Here is a 22,331-nt window from a genome sequence, read left to right on the forward strand (position 1 = left end):
GAAATTGGTGGAGAGAATTGGTCACGAGGAGGAGTTGGAAAATATCCGAACGTTTCGAAGCGAGGGACGACGCTTGGACGAGCCGAAAATCTTGTTTACCAGCTTTAACACGTCTTCCGCTCCGTGTAATTTGCTACGAAATCGCGATCGACCGCCCGTTTCCTTTCCTTTAGCGTTGCGCGCTAGAGCCTGCGATATATCACTTATTCAGTGAACTAGCAAGGTCTGAGCCGGTGTAAGTTTTCCTGAAAAGCGGAACGATATCGAGCCGATGAAATCCGAATCCTGGAATATTTCCCCGGTGTTTGTGCGCAATTGGGACGAAGTTGGGGAAGCTCGTCGATATTTTTCGTTCTGGCAGCCCGAATATTTAACGAATTTTCTGACCACGCGGGTCAGAATGCGCCTCGCGTTATCATGATTAATAGTTTTTCTTGCGAGGTGTGTGTGCACAATGTTTATTGGAATATATCGGACGAATAAGGTTATCGAGGGAAAAAAGGCGTAGAGAGGCATTTGAAATGAAGAGAAAAGGAAAGCAAGTTTCTTCCTTAGATTAATAATATTTGCAACGTCGTAATAAAAATTATAACGTGGAAGAAAAAAAAAAGAAACGTCGTCGAATCGTAAATATTCGCGAGTCTAATCAAGATCCAAGAATTAAATTTTATTTATACAAATCGATCGATCGTTTCCTTCCGTTTTTCAACAGAAGCAAAGATTCGGATTACGATAACAATCGGATAAAATAATGGCGAGCAAAAATGAAAACAAGAAAAAACAAAAGGGAAAAAAGGAAAAATAGTAATTGAAAGTTACGCAACGGTTGCGTTATATCATCGAAAAAATTCGCATCTTTTTCCTCTACTAGTTATCGGCTATAACTCGCTCGAATCGTTCCACGATGGCAACCACGTATAATTTGCTCGTATACACAACCTATACTCGGGCGCGATGTTTTTTCTTCGTTTCAGAAGAAGCCGAGTTTTTGCGAGTTTAACGAAATTATACGTAACGAAGCCCGAGTATATACACATATTAGTCGGTTTAGCGGAGGGCGAAGCGCGCGTTGGATCCTCTCGTCCAACGATAATTGCATTTATCGACGGAGCGAAACGGCGAGAAGGAAGACGACGATTGGCCCGCGTTATCGGACTCCGCATTTTTATTGACGGATATAAAAACTAATGGTCCCGTGAAATTTCGGAGACGAACGTAACGACTCGTACTAAAAAATTTAGAGAGTTCTCGTCGTATCCTTGGCGCGAAACGAACGGGAAATATACACAGTAGGTGGAGAGGATTGATCGTCTCGTTCGCGATTTCACGCAACACGCAACAACGGGATGGATCGATCGCGCGCTTTAACTAACTCGCGTGAAATCTCCATCTCCGTTAATTAACCGTACCGTGCCGAATTCGATTCCGTGGCTATGGTCAAAGGGAGAGTTGTTCCGCTTCCGTGGCTCGCGCGAGGCTCGGTTTATATTTAAAAAGATCCGAAGGAAAATCGCGAATTGAAATTTCGCGATTTCTTTCACCCCGTTATCCGGACTTTTGGAAGGGAGAGGTTGAGGAAGAAGGCGGTTGGCGACGGTTCCATCCGTGGCTGGGGAGGAGAGGAGGGGAGAAGGAGAGGCTGGGCGCATCGGTCTCTCGAAGCCAAGGTCGGGTTTCGATCGCTCGAAGGAACGCACCGCGGGGGATAACGGGGTCAAGAGAGCACTCGGTTTCTTAGCACGAGTCGATTCGTAGGCCTTGGCTGGCTGGCTGGCTGGCTGGCTGGCTGGCTGGCGAACCCCGTTAGCGCCCCAATGTTCGCCGAACCTTCCTTCTCCCCTCCTTCCGGAATCGATCGAATTTCGCCGGATTTCTGCCATCCGCGCACGTGCAGTGGCCCACCTGCCGGGCGGCCGAGTTTACGTTCCCGTGCAAACTCGGCTTTAACCTCTTGGCCCCGAGATTCTGGAGTGCTGCCGCGAACATTGATACCCGTTGCTCCATATATATATATATATATACATACAATTTCGCTTCCCTGCACACATCTGTCTCCCCTCCCCTCCCCTCTCTTCTTCGTTTCGTCTTCCCAACCGTTCAACAACCGTTCTATTTTTAATAGACGAAAGAAAACTATTACTCCCGGGTTACAATTTTTCTTTTCACTTCTCGATAACGCGGATCTCGACAATTTTCTCCCCTCTACGTTTAATTAAGAAAGATCGTGTGTGTGTATACATACGAAAATCCCGATCCGAAATTTTCAGGTTATTTTAACCGTGGCACAATTACGATCAGCCTGTCGCGGGGATTAATGCCTCGTGTCCGTTATCCGTGTCCGGGTAACTGGACGACCAGTTTCATCATGCTAATTCGATGCCCCGTTAATTTATGCGCGACGATTAAACGAGTATAATTCGAGTATCGGTTAATTTCAATTTCTCTCGATATATTCGATCATTTTTTTAATAACGAAACCTGAAAGAAAGAAATAAACGGAATTCTCTCAACGCGAATCTTTATTTATTCTTTTTTTTTTTATTAATTCTCAAAGGAAGATTCGCGTGGACAGATTGAAAAGAGCTGGATTCGTTGTAGAGGGAGGGTAGAAGAGCGGTGGAACGCCGAGGAGGGGGACAAAGGAACAAAACAAACGGGAACACGTGCTCGGAGCGGAGGAGTGCACTCTCTCGTATAGCGGAGTATTGATCGTGTTCTGCAGGTACTCGTTCGCCTGTTTCGTTAGCGGCACGTCGATGGCTACTGGCCGCTCGTGACTGCAGCTGCAGCTCCAACTGCGCCCAGTTCCGCTAACCCCCGGCAACTATCGCCCACCCCTCCCTCCCTCTGTTTCGATCCACCCTTTCCAGATTTTCGTTGTAACCAAGTATCGCGCAACGAATACAACGTGGCAACAATTGTTAATCAAAGGCGTCTTGGTTGCAAATCAACGATCGAGGTTTTTAAGCTTTCCTTGCTTCCTGAAACAAAATGATTCGAAAATAGAATAGATAGAAATTTCCCGTTTAAACCTCCCCGTTTCGAATTATAGATCTGTGCAATATTATTACACAACGTTATTGATCGCGCGCAAGCTCCTCGGTTCACACATTTCCTTCCATTTTTCCAACCCGTTATACCATTCCCTCCATCGATTCGATGCAAATTTTCGAATCTACCTACCTTTTCCCACTTCCGTCGAAAACCAGTTATTTCCATCCGATCCGAATGTTTGCATAATCCTTGCCGATCGCCCACCCGGCGAATCCACGTGCCACTGCCCTCCTCCTCTCTCTCTCCCCCCCCCCCCCCCTCTCCTGTCTCGACCAGACGATCCCGTAAGTCGCCTGCTTCGAATCGACTGGTCGTTATTTATTCTACAGGTGGCCGTGCACGAACCTCTTTCGTCGCTTGTATATATATATATATATAAATGCGTGGAAATATTTCGAGAGAGAGTGGAATTCGCCGCACGCGATCCTTTCCTCTCCGTTTCCATAGAATCTTTCGTTTCCGCCCGGTTTCAACGTGTCATTAGCCGGGGGAAATTCGATCGATCCGACGACAATTCTCTTCTTTGCCCGCGTTTATTATTATATTCTTTCGTCTACTCTCCCCCTCCTCCTCCTCCCGAGATATATAAAGCGGTACGTTTCCAGATGTATAACAGGATATATAATTGGATTTTGCATAATTCATCGATCGAAGCGCACCGAGCTCGTCTCCCGTCGTGCCTTCCTTCCTTCCTTCCTTCCTTGCGAGAATTGTGCCCGCGATATATACGATTCGGCGCGCACGTTCAAAGGAAACGATGGAAACTCGATCGATATCCGCCGTTCGAGAGGCCGCCTCCTCCCATTTCTCCAATCCATGATTACACGTCCGATGATATCTTTCCGCAAACCTTTCCGCTCACCTTCGTTTCTTCGAACGAAGATTAAAAAAACGACGTAAACGAAAGCGAGGAATCCAATTATATATATATAAACGGGAGCGGCGATTCTCGCCTCCATAAATTTCCTCGCTTTTATTTGCGCGTTTCACGGGCACGTTTACGTTCGCAGCGAAGAAAGTGGCGTTGTTTGCACGGACCCGTGCCAATCGCTCCTTGCAAGAGCAACGGAGAGAAAATCGGGCGCGTGGGCGTCGATCGGCCGCGCGCCCCTCCCCCCTCCCCTCCCGAGACGGAGCCCCTCCGCGAGGGAGGGGGGGATCGTTAAAGGTTACTCGGAGCCTCGTGCCTCGGTAAACAGTGTTGTCTCGCGCCACCGTTTCTCTCCCTTTTCAAATTCCAATTCTCTCGAATCGTGCGTTATTATTCATACGCGTATAAACTCGCTTTTAAACGAACCAAAATAACCGATTACGAGCCTCAAATATCATCCGGTAACACGATAATTTTAAATGTACATATATATATAAAATTAGGGAAGAATAAAAAATTAAATTTATCTCGTGGAGATAAATTTCCTGATTTTATTTCAACTTTCGTTCCTTTTCTGTCGAAATTTCGGGCGAGATGGAGGGTGGTGGAGTGGGGAGGATGGGTAAACAACGGGTAAATCCTGATCCTGTGCGTGTACGTCGGTTGCTGCAGGCTTGAATGGGGAAGGAGTTAGTCGGCCGTTGGAAGTAGGTCGGCGGCGGCGGTGGTAGACGGTTGTGGGTGTCCCGACGTGGTTGCGTGGGTGGAAGCGAAGTCGTTCTGAAAGGACTAGCGGCGAAGTCGAGGAGGGGGGAGGGGTTGAAGGAGTGGCAAGGGGGAAGCTTCCCACTCGTCAACCGATCGGTTCCCGACCTCTCCAACGTCTTCCGCGTTCCTCTCGCCATTCATACTCGTCCCGCGTTCCTTCGCCTCTGCGACTTCGATTTTTCTCTCCGAAATATCGCTCGAATTACTTCGCCGCCTACGCTCTGTATTTATGTATATATATATATATCGATCGATAAGATTATTTATTTAATTTTCTGGAAAAATTGCGTATTTGGAAATTTTTGATCGGAATTAGGGCCTGGACGAAAGGTGGCGTCCGCGAATAATATCGAAGGTTGTTTTCCCTGGAAGGGAAGTCGGCTTACTCTCCCTGCGCGCAAGCGGCCGTGGCTGATCTCCTATAATTTTTCTCGTCCCACTGCACCTGTGGTTGTCGAACGGTGCATAAGGGGTCAGAAGAGGATAAAATTACAAAGTGTCATCGGCGTTCGATCGTTCCCGCTCTGTCCTTGAATATCGAATGTAAAAGTCGAAGGACAGTCTGAATATTTAATAAATCATTAGATGATGTTGAATAATCCTCTCTCATTTTTTCCCCTCCTCCTTTCTAAGATGAATCGTTTCTTCGCTTCTTTTCTTCTCTTTCTCGTTCGAAATATGATATAATAATCTCGTTCTCGAAGTGTCGATGACCTTTTAGCGGCTTTTCTTGATTCGGGAGAAGAAAAGAAGGAAGACTTCCTCCCCTCGGGTTCCGCTCATTCACTTGGATCGATCGAGGGGAGGTTATGCAACGGAGAGACAAACACGTTACTATTTTTGCGGATCGCGTGCAGTGGTTCGCTAACAGGTGTACAAACGAAAGGAGTCGCGATATTTATCGAGCGAACCTTCTTCGAGCGCGTTCCTTTCGTTTCACATGTTTATCTTTGTAATTAGTAAAATATAAAGCAGCTTTGCGAAAATTATTTCACGATCGAATTAGAATTTTTGAGAAGAAGAAGAACTGGAGGATGAACTCGTGATCCTCTGAGAAAATTAACCATATTTATCCTTGACAATTTTGGACAGGTTTTCAAAAATGATTAATTCCTTCTTTCTCTCGATATCGGGATAAATATTGGAAATTGGAGAAGAAACGTCCAACGATGAAATAGGAGAAATCTATTTTGCGTTCTTCCGCGAAACGGATGAATCAGCCGGATTTGTTTTTTCGGGATATATTTCTCGAAACGCGAGAGAGCGCCACCACTTCATTGAGAACTTTCTCAATGTCGTGGCCGAGTACGGAAAGCGGAAAATCCGGTGTGACAAACCGGGACGTTAACGTTATTCATGGGATATCTTTGACAAGGGCAAAAGTTGGTACGCGAAAATTTCACGAGTTAACTCGTGAGCAAGTCCAAGTTCGCGCCATTTTCTCTCCTCTCGCTTCGCTCCGCAACGCAAACTTCAATCGCTCGATGATGATAAATAAAGCCTCGATATTTTCGCACGCCAACTTTTACGCTCGCTTTCACCTACCGGTATCAATCATTTAAAGTCGTTTCTCGTAAATTTTAAACGTCGTTTATGCCAATTAAGAATATCTGTTTTTCTCAGCCTCGTGCTAAAAAACTACGTTTGTTATAATCGTCGACATTTATTTTTTCTGGCTTATATATATACACCTTGTATATATATACACGTACAATTTGTTTGAAAAATTTTCATCGATAATCTCGATCGTTATTTCCGTGTCGAATCGAAGAAGTGAACGCGCGAAACGAGGCATATAATCGGCGCGTTATTCTCGGTCGTTAAGAGGAGCGGGGGAAGCGGGGAGAGGGCGGTAGCAAAGGCAACGTTTTCAGAATCGGCACACGTAGCGGCAATTCGAGCCCTATCTCGCCTCTCTGCGCATGCGCGTACGCAGCGTGTTGTTGCGCGATTCGACGCGGTCGGAATATTTTTCTCATTCGCCGGAAACACGCGATCTCTAACGAGCGGCTCCAACACTTACTTAATTGCTCGAAGGAATCGATGATTCTCGGCGACGCGAGAGCGCGTTCTCCCTTCGGCTGGACGAATTCGAGCCGAGGACGGAAACGGAATAACCTTTAACGAACGCTTAACGGAAGCTCACGTGCGGAGGCGCGTGATTGTATTTAAATGGCCGCGCGTTAAAAATCGGCGCCGTCCAACCGTGACACGTGCCGCCAATTCGGACACGTCTCCTCTTTCCTCGATCCCCCCCTCCCCAAATTCGAATGCCTCGCTTCTTCCAACTCGATTCGTATTATATACGTCGCGTATACATGCGTGTGTTCCCAAATACCATTTTTCGTATCCCAATTATTCGTTCCGGCTAGAGGGACGGTTGGACACTTTTTTCGATGAAAATTAAATTGATTGAACGAGAGATTAGATAAATTTCGTTAATCTCGGGAATAAAATATTCTTGTTTACCTGTTTGTCCTTCCTTTCCCGTTGGATCGAATCCATTTGTCACGCTGGAAATGAAGGTAGATGATCGAAACGTAGTTGTTGTAGAATGTACGCAGATTACGGGGGGATTGAAATGTCAAAGGATTGTTAGTGCGTGGTTGTAAGAGGGAGGGAATGGATAGTCTCGATTTTTATGATAATTTATTAATTGACTTTTACCCGATGAGAAAAAAAAACTTGTTTTCCTTTTTATTCATGAACAGGCAATATAAATAATTCGTTTAATTGTTTCACACCGTTTAATAGAGTCTATATATATATATAACAATGATCCCGCCGCCGTTCAAGAAAATTCGCAATATTATAATAATATTTAAATTCGCCTTCGAACACTCTCTTTCTTCCATTCTTCTCGCGCGCGAGATTTTCCAAGACGTTTAAAAAAAACGAATCCACTTTTTCTACCTTTTTCCCAGAGACATTCTTCCGCGGATCCAACGTGGAAACTGGATACGAGCCAGTTTTTTTGTTATTTTTTTTTAATTCCATGTAATCAGTTTTTATCGAGTTGCACGATTTCCTCGAACCGAGGCTTTCGAAAAGAGACTTTCGTTTCGATCGAAGCTGCGAAATATTTTTCGAATCCGTTCAATCGGATGTGCATTGGTGAAAAGAGAGGAGAAAGAAGAAGAAGAAAAGAAAAAAGAGAGAGATTATTCTTGTATCGTCACCGCAAATGCGTGCGTTACCGATACACTTTGCATATTATCGTATGCAAATTGGACGTTGCGAAGCGAGATTGCCACGGACGAAAACCGCGGTAACCGGCTCTTCACACTCTTCGGTATCGCATCGGCATGGCACGCGCGCGCGCGCGCCAGCGAGCTCACTGAAAATAAGTTTCGACCAGTAAGTAATTCCGCCGATCCCCCGTGGAATTACGTCACCCATATTCCGTATCGGCCGACGCGGAAATCCGGGATGCGAATGCGAAAGCAAGCCGCTACGAAATTAAACCGCCTCTCGTTCCGTCTCGCTCCAAAACCGGAATAAATCGAGCCTCCTTTCTCTCCTTCTCGTTCTACCGAAAAATCGATCGCGTTCCCTCGAACAGTTGTGTCGAGAACGCGGACAATTCGAGGGAACGAGCTTAGAGGTTATTGTTGTTGTTGTTGCGTCCTTGTTGTTGTTATTGCTGCTGCTACTGGCAAAGCAAAGGACGGTGAAATTTATCTACCACCACTAGCACGTACTACGTGGTGCCTCGATAATTTACCTTGTTTACGGTGGTATACATAGCCCCGCGCAGCGCGCTGTTCAACGTAACGGGAATTGCGAGGTTGCGCCGGCTGGCGGTGCGTGCATGCGCGGGCTCGCATTTCCTAATTGAAACCTAAATGCATCCTCGTGTTATCGATAATTAAATTACGCCTACCTTCCCGTTAAATTTGCCACAGCGATATTTCCCACTCGATCGTCGAGAATATAACGTTTCCCTCGCCCCTCTCCCTCTTCCCCATCTCGGCAAGCAAGGAAGGAACACAATACGTCGTACGATTCATCGATGCATAGATATTTATCGTTCCCGATGAATCACTCCAACATCTTTAAAAATGTAAGATCCTCGTAATCCGGTTAGAAATCCGGTTGTAGGCGTTTATATTTACCGGTTTCGTTTCGTGGGCTTTCGTTTGTTTGCTTCGACAACTAACGCGATGAGTTCTATTATCGATCGAGTAAATTTTTTCCCTTCCCTTCTCTCCTCGCCTCCTAATGGGAGTCGCCTCCTCAAACCCGTAACCGTTTTCGGAGGTAAAACAGAATCGCGGGCTCGTTATATATATATATATATATATATTATTGGACGTTGTCCAATCGTTGTTGCCGCTGAAACAATTCACGAATTATCGCGAGATGGAGCGGCTCGAGAAGGAACGTTAAACGGGCAGCGGTGAGAAATTTATCGGACGAATATTCGACTCGCACGCGCGTACGCCGTGGGAGAAGAAACCCGTTTGTTATAATTCAACGGGAATTATTAGGTAATAAGCAGTCGTGTGAAACTGCGGAGCGGAGCGCGAGGACACATGGCGAGCAGGGACGGGCGGCGCTCGATTTTTCTTCTCTTTCGCGCAGGAAAGCGCGCGTGTGTATGTATGTCCGCCTCTCTCCAACCGATTCACTCGGGTCAGTTTCTTCTTCCTTGCGCGCCCGTGCAACTGATGAAATTGTTATTTTTAGCGTAGCCGTCCCGTTATTCTCCCGTCTCGTTACGATGTTTCGCGATCACCATCACTCTCTCTTTCTCCTTCCTATCCTAATCTATCGAACGTGTTCTCGTTCCTATCCTAATCTGTGAAAGGGATACAAATTCGAATTTGTTTTAACGAAGAGAGAAAGGAAGATATCTGTAATCGTGGCTAATTGCCGCGATCGAATGAGCCGATTTAACCCGCGGTTCATACCAGTTCATACCGGTTCACGGTTTATTAATCTCCCTTCGGCGTCTCGCTAACTCGATTCTCTCATTAAGAATCGCCGAGGGCTCGTTTCGTTTGTTGCGCGTAGCGCAATCTCGTTTCTCGCGAGCGAGGGAGAGAAAGAGAAGAAAATCTGTTTCTGGGTTTTCGGTGGGATAGGTTGGATAGGTTGGGTTACACACGACGCGATCGTTGGCAGATGTTTTTAATGCAAGTTCAACGACTCGCGCCACACCGATAAGAGGCCGAGTTCCTCCGCTCGCCGGTCGTAAATACTACTTAACCGTAGCCTCGCCTTCGTCTTATCATCTTTTCCTCTTTTTTCTTCTTCTTTTTTTTTTTTTTTTTTTTCTACAACAACCGTTTCACCTGCGAAACTCGCTGTTTCGCAGTTTTTATAAATAGTAGCGGAGCAATGGTCTCTCCTCGAGCGAGGAAGAGACCACTTTCATCCCTTCCCCCATCCCTTCCGATCGATCGATCGGCCGGACACAATTTCTCTCGGCGCACAAATTTCTTACCGTCGTCGTCGAACGCGTCGTAACAAGTACGAATACGTGCGGGCAAGGAAGGGAAGGATCGGCTTCGCATTGGGCGCGAATAGGCTCGAGAGGAGAGGGGAGGGGAGGGGAGGGAGCATAACTGTCCCGAGCACGTGTGTCGGTGGAAATTCGGCGTGGCTGGTGGCGCCTGCTGCGCGTGTTTACACCGTGCGCTGGCCCCCTCTCCCCCCCGGAACGACGCACCCCGCCCCTCAACGGAAGACACTCGAGAAAGCACGCGTATCATCTATACGTACGCTACGTACCACCGACTAAAAATATATCGTTATGCCATACAATTCTTGCTACGCTAAAATTGGAAAGGCGAGGCGCGTCTGAATCGAAGTCGGGTAGCCCGACAAATTGGACAACGTTTTTTTTTTTCGCGAATTAATCCCCTTCTCTTCCGCCTCCCCTTCCCTCTTCTCCTCCTCTTCCTCTTCCCCGTTTTTATTCCCCTCTTTCGACACGAACGTCGCGTGTGTGCGTGTCACGCGTGTCGCGTTTATAAAATAGGAGGCTCGCGTTTCTGCCGTTCGGGGAATGCGGCTCTCCTTGAACCTTGCACCTCGCTCGTTCGCTCGCTCGCTCGCTGTTATAATTAATGATTTACCGCGTATATTACGTTATATACGTTCGTAACATAAGATACACACCGTAGAGAGAAACGATCGTTTCGTTTTCCTTTTTTCCGCCGATATTCGTTCGTTTTCGCGGCGGAGGGGGAGGGGGGGGATCGAGGGGAAACGACCTTGTCCCGCGACGCGACACGACTCGCGTGTGAACAACGAACAGATTTACGATCGTAAGAACGCGCACGCGGGCCGGCGGCCGGCCGATGACTCGCGGTTATTCAATCGCGTACAAAGTTCCAAATAACGACGTCGAGTAAGTCCCCGGGAATATTTACACGACTCCGATCTAAATTCTAAATTAGGGTCAGGTGAATCTTCCTGGCCTAAGGAGGGAGGAGGAGGGGGAGGAAGGAGAGAGGGGCAAAGTTGAAAGCGCGGTTTCAACTCGGGGAATGGAAAGAGTTGGCGGCCCGGGGCTACGAAGCGGCCTAGCGAACACGTTGCGATGCGGGCTAGCGATGGGTTCGAGTCGATCGTTCGAAACTATCGCTTCGGTCACCGAAAGTTAAATCGCACGAGGCGTTTCAACGCTATATATATATATATCCTCAAGATTCGTGGACGTTGAAATATTTTGCAACATTGGAGACATTGGCTCGAGCGATTGGCACGCGCGAAATTGCAGTATACCTCTTCCAATATTGCGCGCGAGGCGATTAATTTAAACCCATCGCTCGAGTCGACGCGTGTATACATACATATATATATATATATGTATTAAAGCGTGTCGAAAGATGTTACGGATACAGATATCGAGCGATGGATTTACACATTCGAATATGTAATATTGGAATAGCTCAGTCTCTGATCGAACTCGAAGCCATCGCTCGACTCGACAGTGTCTGCATCGCAACATGTTTCAGCGTCCGCGGACAGCTTTAGAAGCGACGCTCGCGGCGATTCCTCGTACACGTTCACGGTCGCGCTTCGTTTTTATCTTGTCGTGCTATAAACCTCCTCTCTCTCTCTCTCTCTCTCTCGCTCGCTCGCTCGGTCCCCCTCCCTCCGCGTCTGCCTCCGCCGTAACCGTCGCCGTCTCCCGTCGTCGAAGACCGCCTTGACATCGAGCGATGCTACGAACGACATCGGCTCTACTCTCTCTCGCAGCGAAATATCGAAGGATACTTTAATTATAGTATCCTCATCGATTCTTATCGGCCCGTCTATCTTCGAATAATTCGCGACGAATAATCCCTCCCCTCCCCTCCCCTCGCCACGTTTCGAAACGTTTACCAAGGAAAATTGACAACCGGTTGTTGTTGTTCAACATTGCCGAACGCACGTTCGTTCCTCGCGTTATTACCATCATTATTATTATTGTTATTATTATTATTGTTATTATTATTATTACCATCATCATCGTCGTCGAACGATATCGAGTATAACCATCAATCGTGCTCGTTAGTTTACGCGGCGAGCACGAAATTTCCTCCCCTCCCTTCCCACTCCTCCCCTCTTCCACGTACACGGCTCGAGGCTTCGTTCGTTATCGCGGCGATTTCGCAGGAATTTCTCGACGCGTGCCTCGTGTCTCGTTTCCACCTTGAAAATCGTCCACTTCCTTCCTACTTTCGTAACTCGATCGTCGTTTAAGAGAGAAAAAAAAAAGAATGCTCGTTTTCTTGTTTAGACGGACAGGATGCGAAATGAGAAGCGTTCGTGGGACGAACGAAAAATTTCGTCGAGCGAGTTTCGTGGAGCGATGACGTTTCACGTTTCACGTTTCACGTTTTTTTCCAGGATCCGCCGTACCGCAACAACGAGAGGGGAAGGAGCATGGGGGTCGGGCCGATGCGGTCGCGGCCCATGGAGAAGAGGCACGATACCTCGCCGTACAGCGGCGTCCCGTATCTGTCGCCGCCGCCCCCGGACACGTGGAGGAGAACCAATTCGGACTCGGCACTCCATCAGAGCGCCAACGAAGCGTGCCAATCGACCACCACTATCCCCCATCGGCGAGGTACTCACTCCAACCTCTTCTCTTTTTTCACAATTCAAATATATTATTATTTTTCTACGATAACACTTTCTTCTCGAAAAAGAAAGATCCGCGTCTGCTTACTCGGAAACCGGATGTTTTTTGCTTTTGAGGATTCATTCGAAGACGAAGTGGAAATGATTATTTTGAAATAATTTATGATTTTATGATTAAAAATGAAAAAATGAAAATGAAAATGAAAGTGAAATGAAAAAATGTAGAATTTATTTTTGTACCTTTTGTATGGGGGTTGATTAAAATTTATTTAATAATTTTAAATATCTCGAAAAAAAGGGAGCTAAACTATGATAAAATTATTAATATAGATTTAGAAATTTAAATGTTATTCGAACTTATTAATATCTAGTTTTTTTTAGAAATAAATTTAATTTAAATATAAATGTTTAGTTTATAAATAGTAACGATTTAAATTTAACTAATTAAGCGGATTCCTCCTTTCCCTCTCACGTCCCCCGATTTTCATTCCCCCTCTCTCCTCCGTCGATTTAAATTCGATCGAATACGTTCTCTCCTCGAGGAGGAGATGCAAACTTTTCGAAGGATGGGGGGAGCGCGCGGCAATCAGACGGCCGCTTGTTATAACCGGTCGCAATTGAATTCCGTGTGTCGCAGAAAGCCTGCATCCATCCCCTCGTGGGGGGAAGCGCGCGCCATCTGGCGACGCGCGACAAATGGTTCAATTTGTCGGATATTCGATCCGATGTTTCCTGCGATTCGCCCCCTTTCTCCAATTCTCGCCTCGAAAATTGCCCGCGAGACGCGATCCCGTCCGGTCGGAAGAGTTAAGATTCTCTCTCTCTCCTTGTTCCTCTTGCATCCTCGAGGGTAAATAAAATTGGACAGGCTAATCTAGAACGTAATCTCTCCGGAGGCGTTAAGTCAGTCTTCGCGTCGTCTCTGCGATCCGTCTCGCTCGAGGAAAAATCCAACTCGCGTGATAAACGCTCTCAATGGGCCCCCACGGATAAATAATCGCACGGGGAAGGAGGAGGGAGAGTATTATTTCGGGAATTAAAAAAGAACCTCGAGTCGAGGCTCTCTTCCTATTCTGGAAATTCCCATCCGTGGTTGAACTTTGCGAATTTCGAGAGATTTCGGGGGACGAGATCGTCGAGCTTTCTCGAATCCCAAGACATCGAGTTAAATCACTTTAAATGATGTTATCAACTTTCAGCAGTTCTAAATAGAAAAAAATATATATTTTATTAAAATCAAATCATGGTAATATAAGAGACAATATAATCCTAATCTATTTTATAAATTACAAAAAAAATGTATATTAAAATTTAATTTATAAAAATACATTACATTGTGAAAACAATAGAAATGAAGTATATCTAGAAATAGAGGTTCCCTGTCTCGCTCCCTCCTCACATTTGCTCTTTCTTTTCGATTCCTCTTTTAAAAATTAACGGGTTTCTTGTGCGCAACTCGATTTAAATTAAGATCAAATTAAGATCCTGTTCTTTTCGAAACGAAGGGAGCGTTTTTCTTTTTCGAAAGAGGTCACCGGCCCTCGTCGTTTCCCTGATTCCGTCGTAAACAACACGCTTCGATCGGTTTCCCTGGTTAATCTGCCTGGAACACGAGGCGACACGAGGGACGAACGGAACGGAACGGAACGGAACGGAAACGTTATACCCGTCCCCGTAATATTAGCAACTAGCGTTACAACGGTGTTGCGTTGCCGCGGCGAAATCGTACACCGCCGCCTTGCGCGTTACGATGATACCGCAATGCCACCGCGTTTTTTCCCGAAATAATTTCGTAATTTCGAACATTTTCACGGCCGTGAAAATGAAACGAAATAAAAATTTGCTTGTCTTTTCTTTTCTTTTTTTTTCCTCCTTCAAACTAATCTTATATTTATCTTATATTCGCGTAGATCAACACCCCATAAGCGGATCCGGGAGCGAGAACAGAAACTTGCATTACGGATTCATCGAACGGCCGAGATCCTCCTGCGAGATACCCCGAGTGCCTGGAAACAAGTGAGTAACTCTTCTCGTCTTCTCTATCATCGAAGAAAAATCAGAAGAAATTTATATTAATATATACATATATATATGAGGCTAATGCAAGATTACATCGACCGTAAGAGAAAAGCTGCTACGATTCTATTATTCTTATTATTAAAACAATATTTTAATTTCTCTCCACGACAAACGATTCCAATCCGTAACTGGGCGATATTTTGCAAATTCCCAACAATTAATATAGCGCGATAAATTAATAACAGTGTCACGAATCCATTTCGTATGAAAGAAAAGAAACTTATGGAACAGTTTAATACATACAATATATCTATCCTTGCGCCCTATGCATTATTTATGCGCGTCTTTCATTGTATTCGAGGCGCATTGCATCGCACATACCGATCACGGTATATATATATATATATAGAATATATATATATATATATATATATAAAATTTTGAAGCCTTTTTCTCATCGATTTTTCTTTTCCTTCTTTCCTCCCCTTCGCTTCGTCTCGCCTCCTTCCCGTCGATTTTTCCTTTCCTTCTTTCCTCCCCTTCGCTTCGTCTCGTCCTCTCCTTCTCATCGATTTTTCCTTTCCTTCTTTCCTCCCCTTCGCTTCGTCTCGCCCTCTTCTTCTCGTCGATTTTTCCTTTCCTTCTTTCCTCCCCTTCGCTTCGTCTCGCTCTCTTCTTCTCGTCGATTTTTCCTTTCCTTCTTTCCTCCCTTTGGCTTCGTCTCGTCCTCTCCTTCTCGTCGATTTTTCCTTTCCTTCTTTCCTCCCCTTCGCTTCGTCTCGCCCCTTTCTCGTCGATTTTTCCTTTCCTTCTTTCCTTCCCTTGGCTTCGTCTCGCCTCTTTCTCGTCGATTTTTCCTTTCCTTCTTTCCTCCCCTTCGCTTCGTCTCGCTTCCTTCTCGTCGATTTTTCCTTTCCTTCTTTCCTCCCCTTCGCTTCGTCTCGCCCTCTTCTTCTCGTCGATTTTTCCTTTCCTTCTTTCCTCCCCTTCGGTTCGTCTCGTCCTCTCCTTCTCGTCGATTTTTCCTTTCCTTCTTTCTTCCCCTTCGCTTCGTCTCGTCCTCTCCTTCTCGTCGATTTTTCCTTTCCTTCTTTCTTCCCCTTCGCTTCGTCTCGTCCTCTCCTTCTCGTCGATTTTTCTTTTCCTTCTTTCCTTCCCTTCGCTTCGTCTCGCCCCTTTCTCGTCGATTTTTCCTTTCCTTCTTTCCTTCCCTTGGCTTCGTCTCGCCTCTTTCTCGTCGATTTTTCCTTTCCTTCTTTCCTCCCCTTCGCTTCGTCTCGCCCCCTTCTCGTCGATTTTTCCTTTCCTTCTTTCCTCCCCTTCGCTTCGTCTCGCCCTCTCTTTCCATCTTATCGACAGTTATCACGCGGGGGGAAAGGATTGGAGAGTGTATCGGGGGGGACGTTGACACGGTTGGAAACGCGCTCTCTGAGCGGAGAGATTGGAGATTGTTATTTGTCTTGCAGCATAGATCCGAGCTCTCAGCCAGCGGGGCAGCAAATTCCCATAGGGAACACGCGATCGTTGCCCGACCTGGCCCATTTCCAGTCGGATCAAGAGGATCACTCGAGCAGCACGACGCCGTTCAGCAACGTAAGTCCCGCCGATTAATCTTCTATACAGTTTCTATCCTGTAAAGATCCGAATTATTTCTTCTCAACCAGGAACCTACGTGTTTCGTAGTTTCGTTGCTTCTTCTTTTTCGAAACATCTCTGTGGAATAATTATTTCTCCCGCACAATTTCGTAGCTTCTTCTTTTTTGAAATAAAAATTCTCTATGTGAATAAAAATTTGAGAAATGAAAATGCACCAATGATTCCTTTTCCCGAATCTCTCTTTCTTCGTCGTATCATCAAGGTAGCCTTCGTAGTTGAAGAGAAAACGTTTCTCTTTGAAATGATCCCAATGTTGGTATATTCTAGAGTCTCACGAACATTTTGCAGGATCAATAAATAAAAAAAATAAATATTCTCTCGTAATGATAGTTTCTCTGAGGGCTGAGTAGAGAGTGCTGTTGCATCCGTGAACTATGGCCTGTTTCTCTTACCTTGCTTTTTCTCCTGAAGAATAAATGCAGGAGGAGGAGGAGGAGGAAGAGGAGGCACGTTCTCGGCCTTGTCCTCAAACCTTACGATTTACGATCGATTCAGATTTCGATGGAAATATGTCTTCCACGATTCTTTTTTTGTTTTTTCCTATTTCAAAAAATTTTCTCTTCATCGTATAATTTTTAAATCGCGGATTTTTCTTTTTCTTTTTTTGGATAAAAATTTCAGATCGGTTATTATTTAATGCCTGAAATGCGAGTCTGATCGTGCAAGAGAATTCTCCGTGAAGAGCAATGCAGAAAAAAGAAATGTTTCTCTGCGCCTCGATGATAAGCATCACTCGAACGGAATCTCTCGGCCACGAATAAATAAAATCGGCGAGGATCTCGATCCTCGAGGATTTTTATCGACGGGGAAAAGAGGAGGAAATTTACAATTTCGATTTCGGTGTTGTTATCCTTATCGATCGTTTCTCGATCGTAAAAAATCGTGGTCGAAACGAGACACCTCGTTCTCTCTCAACTTCTTGCCACGAAATTTCGAAATTCTGTTTCCATTCCATTCCATCCCACTCGAAGGATTATATAGCACCGTCGTATTAAATTTCGAGCATCCTGCTTTTCTTTTTTTTTTTCTTTAATTTCATTTTTTTTTTTTTATTTTGCCTTTGTTGTAGTGTTCGTTTGTGTTTGTTATTTTGCAGAACCATTTATCAGTGCCTGTTAACTCTAGGTTTCTTCACACGTGTAAGGTTAGTGGCAATTTTTTTTTTTGTTTTTGCGATATTATAATTCCATTTCTCTTCCCCTCCCTCTCTTAATCAAGTTCTTTTATCAAGTCTCGCTCGTCGTGCAATAGCGCCAACCAAATTGCTTGCGAACTAGAATCGAGTAGAATTCGAAAGTCACGGGATTCGTTGCGTCAATTTCGCTGAAAGAAAAAAAAAAAAAAAAGAAACAAGAATATATATATCGACACGAAAAAAAAAAAAAGATCGAATCGAGGGGTTGGAAAAACCTTCCGGATCGAATCACCCCGAATTATTCACTACGAGACTCGAGGAGGCGAGAAATTAATCCGATCGAACCCGTTGCGCGATAAACGAAGCCGTCCGAGTTCGATTTTTTCGTACTTTAAAGAAAGCGAAACGCTTGGAATCGGCGCGGAGATCGAATCGAGCCGAGTCCCCGAACGACGCGAAAAACACGGGCGAGCGATGGTTCGTAATAACGGTGATGCCGTGTGGAACAGGGTGTGGCGTTGGAGAACAGCACAAGTACTTCGCAACAGGATCTTCAGAGCTACTCGCAACAACCGCCGATGGCCCAGCCGCCGACGGCGACCACCCACAGCCCGGCCGGCCACCACTACATTTATCAGCAACCGCACAGTCCTGTGCCACCGCAAAGTCCGGTTAGTTGCATCGAATATCTCTTTAAAAAAAAAAAAAAACCTATTCGAGTTTTAATTTTTTCCGTCGAAAGAAAGAGAATTTATTTAGAAAAGAATAGCTTATAGAGAAAAGAATTTATTGAGAAAAGAAGCTTTGCAAAAAAAATATATATATATGTATGTATATATATTGGTTTTTGTTCGTAGAAGTCGTCGCAAACGCAGCAACCGCAGCTCAACTCGTTGGGCTCGTACAGATCCTCGCAGCAGGTGAACAGGCCGTCGCCGCAGTCGTCGCCCGGGCTAACGATTCAAGTAAGCGCGTTCTCGCGATGGTGGGGGGGACAGGAAAAAAAAAGTACGGTGAAATAAAAATATAATCCTTGGCCGATCCTTTTTTTCGGGGATCGATCGCAGGGGAGCCCGTTGAGCTACAGCAATAATCCATCGGCGCCTCCCAGCCCCACGGGTCACCCGGGTCCACCGAACTTGACGTCGGAGAGCATCGACCAAAACAGTTATTTCATGAACCAGGCACAAGCGGCGGCGCTTCAACAGGATTTCGAGCAGTTCACGATGGTTAGTAGATGGAACGCGTGCCCGTTTCGTTATCTCTAATTTATCTAGTTTCCCTGGCAACGAGCCAACGCGAATACGAATTCGAGCAATCCTCGAGCAAGCCCCGAACGGAGAATAGAAAAAGAAGAGCAAAAAATCCATCGCTCGGGGGAACATCTTCCAAATTGCACGCCCTCCAGAAGGATAATCCAAAGTATTTCGTATTTATTCCTCCCCTCTCCTCCTCCTCCTCCTCCTTCCTCACCCGAAATTCGAAATTTTTCCAACGTTTTCGCTCCAACTCCCGTCTCGTATCGCCGCGTTTTAATCGGATCGTAATTGTCTGTTTGTGCATACGGAAGGGAGTGGTAAGTACGCGACCAGTTACGATCTCTCTTTGCGTAAGAATTGCGGATGCCGTTAGGTACGTATATATACATTATATACGAATTTTCGAACACAGTTTCCTTCATTTACCTAGATTACGCCTCCCACGGATCATTCGATTGTATATCGTTTGCACGATTCTATCTTCCTCGATCGCGTCTCCTTTTTTTTTTCATTTTATTATATCTCGAAATATTCTCTCGATCGACGCTTATCGGATATATCTCTCTCTTGCATCCCTTCCCCTCGTTTTCGTTCGAACATCACCCGAAAGCCCGTCGTCGTCCCGCGGATCGCGCGGCTCGTGGATTTTCGCTGCTCCTCCTCCTCCTCCGCCTCCTCCACGGTGACTGACCTTCAAGGTCAAGCGACATGAATTATTCCACGCGCACATGTCACCGCCAATTATTCGCCACTCTCGCTTTTGGTATGGCTTCTCCTTTCTCCCTATTAAGAAGCATCCTCCCGTCGATTAATAAGGTAATCGTAATGCGAGTTAACAATCCATGAGCCCGGTGTTGGCCGAATCGGTCGGTCATCATCCATCGCGGTTATCGATTAAGGATCTCCTCCATCGTTCCCCCAACGATGACTCACGATGCTTCGATGCTTCGAATTTTTTCCGCTCGTTTATTTTGCTCCCGCGTTCCTCCGCCCAACTTTTCTCGATTTCGTTCTCGTTTCGTTCTCGAACCGAGTGTTCTCCCCGCTCGTGGCCAGGCGTCGTTTTTCACCGCGCTCCCCTCCCCTCCCCCGATCGATAGACGCAGCGGGTGCATTCTTTCGAGCTCGCTTCCTTCGCGAATTTCGAACCGAATTTCGACCGGAACGAGACTCGGCCTCTCCTCTCCCCCTTCCTTTTTTTTTTTCTTTTCTCTTCTCAAGTCCCAAAGGAAGATGATTGAAATGTTAAGCCTTGATGTTTATCTGTTGCCCGCATCCGTCAGGATTGGCCGAAATTCGCGCAGCAGCTCATGGAACTTGGTTGCACCTGGAGCACGCAGATAGAGGTGAAATTAAATAAATAAAAAAAAAAAAAAAAAGAAAAATTGAAAAATTTACGCACCAACCCTTTCTTTCTTCGCGCCTTCCTCCTTTTTCTCCTTTCTTTTTCTCTCTCTCTATTTTTTTTCGTATCAGCCGACGATCGATCGATGCGTCCCACGATTTGGCGACCGAAACCCGATCGTCGCCGCTTTTAATTGGCCGTCTTGGGGCCAGTATCGAATTCGAGAAGACGCTCCTCCTCCGTTCTCCGTTTTATCCTCTCGCTGGTTCAAATAGCACCAGTTCCTTCCTTCCTTCCCTCTCCTCTTGGTTACGAAAATTTAAAAAACGCGAGGAAGATGAAAGAAAAAAGACGAATCGAATTTAAGAAGGAGCAAAGCTTTTCAGAAATTTAAAATTCGAAGAAAGAGCGAAGGGAGAAAAAAGAAGAAAGGAGAAAAACTTCCTCCCCCTCCAAGAAGAGAATTCTCCGAGAGCGAATTTAAAAAGGATCTATCCATCCTAATCTATCGTCCCTATTTTTTTCTTGCCCCCCTCCGCGCTCTTCCTTTCTAGTCAGCCGCACCCTGTTCCCCTTCTTCTTCGAAACCGAACCGATCGACCGTGAAAGCAATACTCTCGATCTCTCTCTCTCTCTCTTTATCTCTCTCTCCTTGTCTTGGAAGAGCGCGCGACAATGATTCGAGCCGCTGGAAAATTTTTTGAAAAACTCACCATCCCCCTCCCTTCTCTTTTCTCTTCTTCAGATGGACAACCCTGTGCCGACCAACATGATCGGGACGTACATCGGTTCGCCGAACCACACCACGAGTTACGCTCAGGTAAGTCTCTCCCTCTCTCTCTCTATCTTATTCGATCGAACCAAATCGAGATTCGAACATTCGCAGAACGACGCGATGAACGTGGGCGGCGAATTGGGGAGCGGGGACGCGGGGTACTTCAGCACGAGCCCCCAGGTCCCGTACCAGCCCGCCACCACGACGGCGACGAGCAACAACACGACAGCCACCCAACAACTCACCCCGCAGACGCCCAACACCCCCACCATCATCCTCACAGGTACGTTGAAGAAGAAGGAGAAGGAGGGAGAAGAAGACTGGTTTTAATCTTGGTATTTTTTTCTCGGATAGATTTCTCGGGGGCGGACGATCTGACGAATCCGGAGTTCGTGAAGGACCTCGGCTCGGCGATGATGGGCGACTTCGACCCGGACATATTCCCGTCGGACGACGCGCTCAGGCAGGGGTTAGACCCGATCGACATGGACGGGCTGCAAATGCTCACCGACCCGACCATGGTTATATCGGATCCGAGCGCCGAGGCCCACTTCAGGCGGGATCGACTCTAAAGGCGAGACGATTTTCACAACCAATTTTCACATTCGCGCGCCGACTATTATTATTGTTATTATTATCATCGTAGGGAAGAGAGAGAAAAAAGAAAGGAAAAGAGGGGGAAAGAAAATTAACATCGCGAATTTCTTGTCTTGCGATTTGTACGCTTCTTCGGATAAATTCGATCCGTTTCCAACGGGAAGTTCTTTACGACCAACGACGCGATGATTCTTCGAGGAGATATATTCGAAGGGAATAGAAAAGAGAATGTGGAGAATGAAGAAGAGAATGCTTCTCCGTTGGACGATCGAAAATGATAGATCGAAGGATATATTTCGCGTTGGAAATGCTCCCCCCATGCTCGTGATAAACCGTTAAATCGAGGATTAAGTAAATACAAATCTTTATTAACCCTTTTTTTATTTTATACTACTTTGTACATTGTATCATGTATGATCTCTAAGAAGCACAAAAACCGAAAATGTCTACTGATTTGTACATGCTTTTGTCGTACGCGATATCCCGTAGCGCGAGGCAAAAGAAGATGGAGAGAAACTACACCTGTTGTGTAGTTTTACTACGAAATTAACCGTTAGTTAGCGGGGAAAGAAGAAGAAAAAAAAAAAAAGGAAAAAAAAGATATGACAGGAAAAACGAAAAAAAAAGAAAAAAAACGAAGAAAAAGTAATAAGATAATAAAATAAGTAAGTAAATAAGAAATCATTATGCATACGTGGGTTGGTCAATCATATACGGCTCCTACAGATTCGGGGGAAAAATGTTGAAAGTGTTGAACAGACGCGAGAGAGGAG

At 45.8% G+C, this 22,331-nt stretch overlaps 1 protein-coding gene across 7 annotated transcripts in view; it reads left to right on the plus strand.

Annotated features, from left to right (window-relative positions):
* LOC408676 (CREB-regulated transcription coactivator 1) overlaps window positions 1-22,173 on the plus strand; it is a 31,187-nt gene extending 9,014 nt beyond the window's left edge. For 3 of the 7 annotated variants that reach the window (XM_006568862.3, XM_026439296.1, XM_026439297.1), the window contains 12 exons: window positions 12,539-12,758; window positions 14,683-14,788; window positions 16,258-16,384; window positions 17,544-17,591; window positions 18,092-18,253; window positions 18,440-18,547; window positions 18,650-18,811; window positions 19,153-19,158; window positions 20,125-20,187; window positions 20,932-21,006; window positions 21,073-21,244; window positions 21,316-22,173. In XM_006568862.3, coding sequence (XP_006568925.1) covers window positions 12,539-12,758; window positions 14,683-14,788; window positions 16,258-16,384; window positions 17,544-17,591; window positions 18,092-18,253; window positions 18,440-18,547; window positions 18,650-18,811; window positions 19,153-19,158; window positions 20,125-20,187; window positions 20,932-21,006; window positions 21,073-21,244; window positions 21,316-21,533 — 1,467 coding nt within the window. In that variant the 3' untranslated portion in view covers window positions 21,534-22,173. The remainder of the gene's footprint in view (window positions 1-12,538; window positions 12,759-14,682; window positions 14,789-16,257; window positions 16,385-17,543; window positions 17,592-18,091; window positions 18,254-18,439; window positions 18,548-18,649; window positions 18,812-19,152; window positions 19,159-20,124; window positions 20,188-20,931; window positions 21,007-21,072; window positions 21,245-21,315) is intronic. The other 4 variants (XM_006568858.3, XM_006568859.3, XM_006568860.3 and 1 more) reach the window with 4 other exon arrangements.
* Window positions 22,174-22,331: the final 158 nt, after the last annotated feature.

The sequence above is a fragment of the Apis mellifera genome, linkage group LG2 (assembly GCF_003254395.2).
Source record: "Apis mellifera strain DH4 linkage group LG2, Amel_HAv3.1, whole genome shotgun sequence".
Lineage (NCBI taxonomy): Eukaryota > Metazoa > Arthropoda > Insecta > Hymenoptera > Apidae > Apis > Apis mellifera.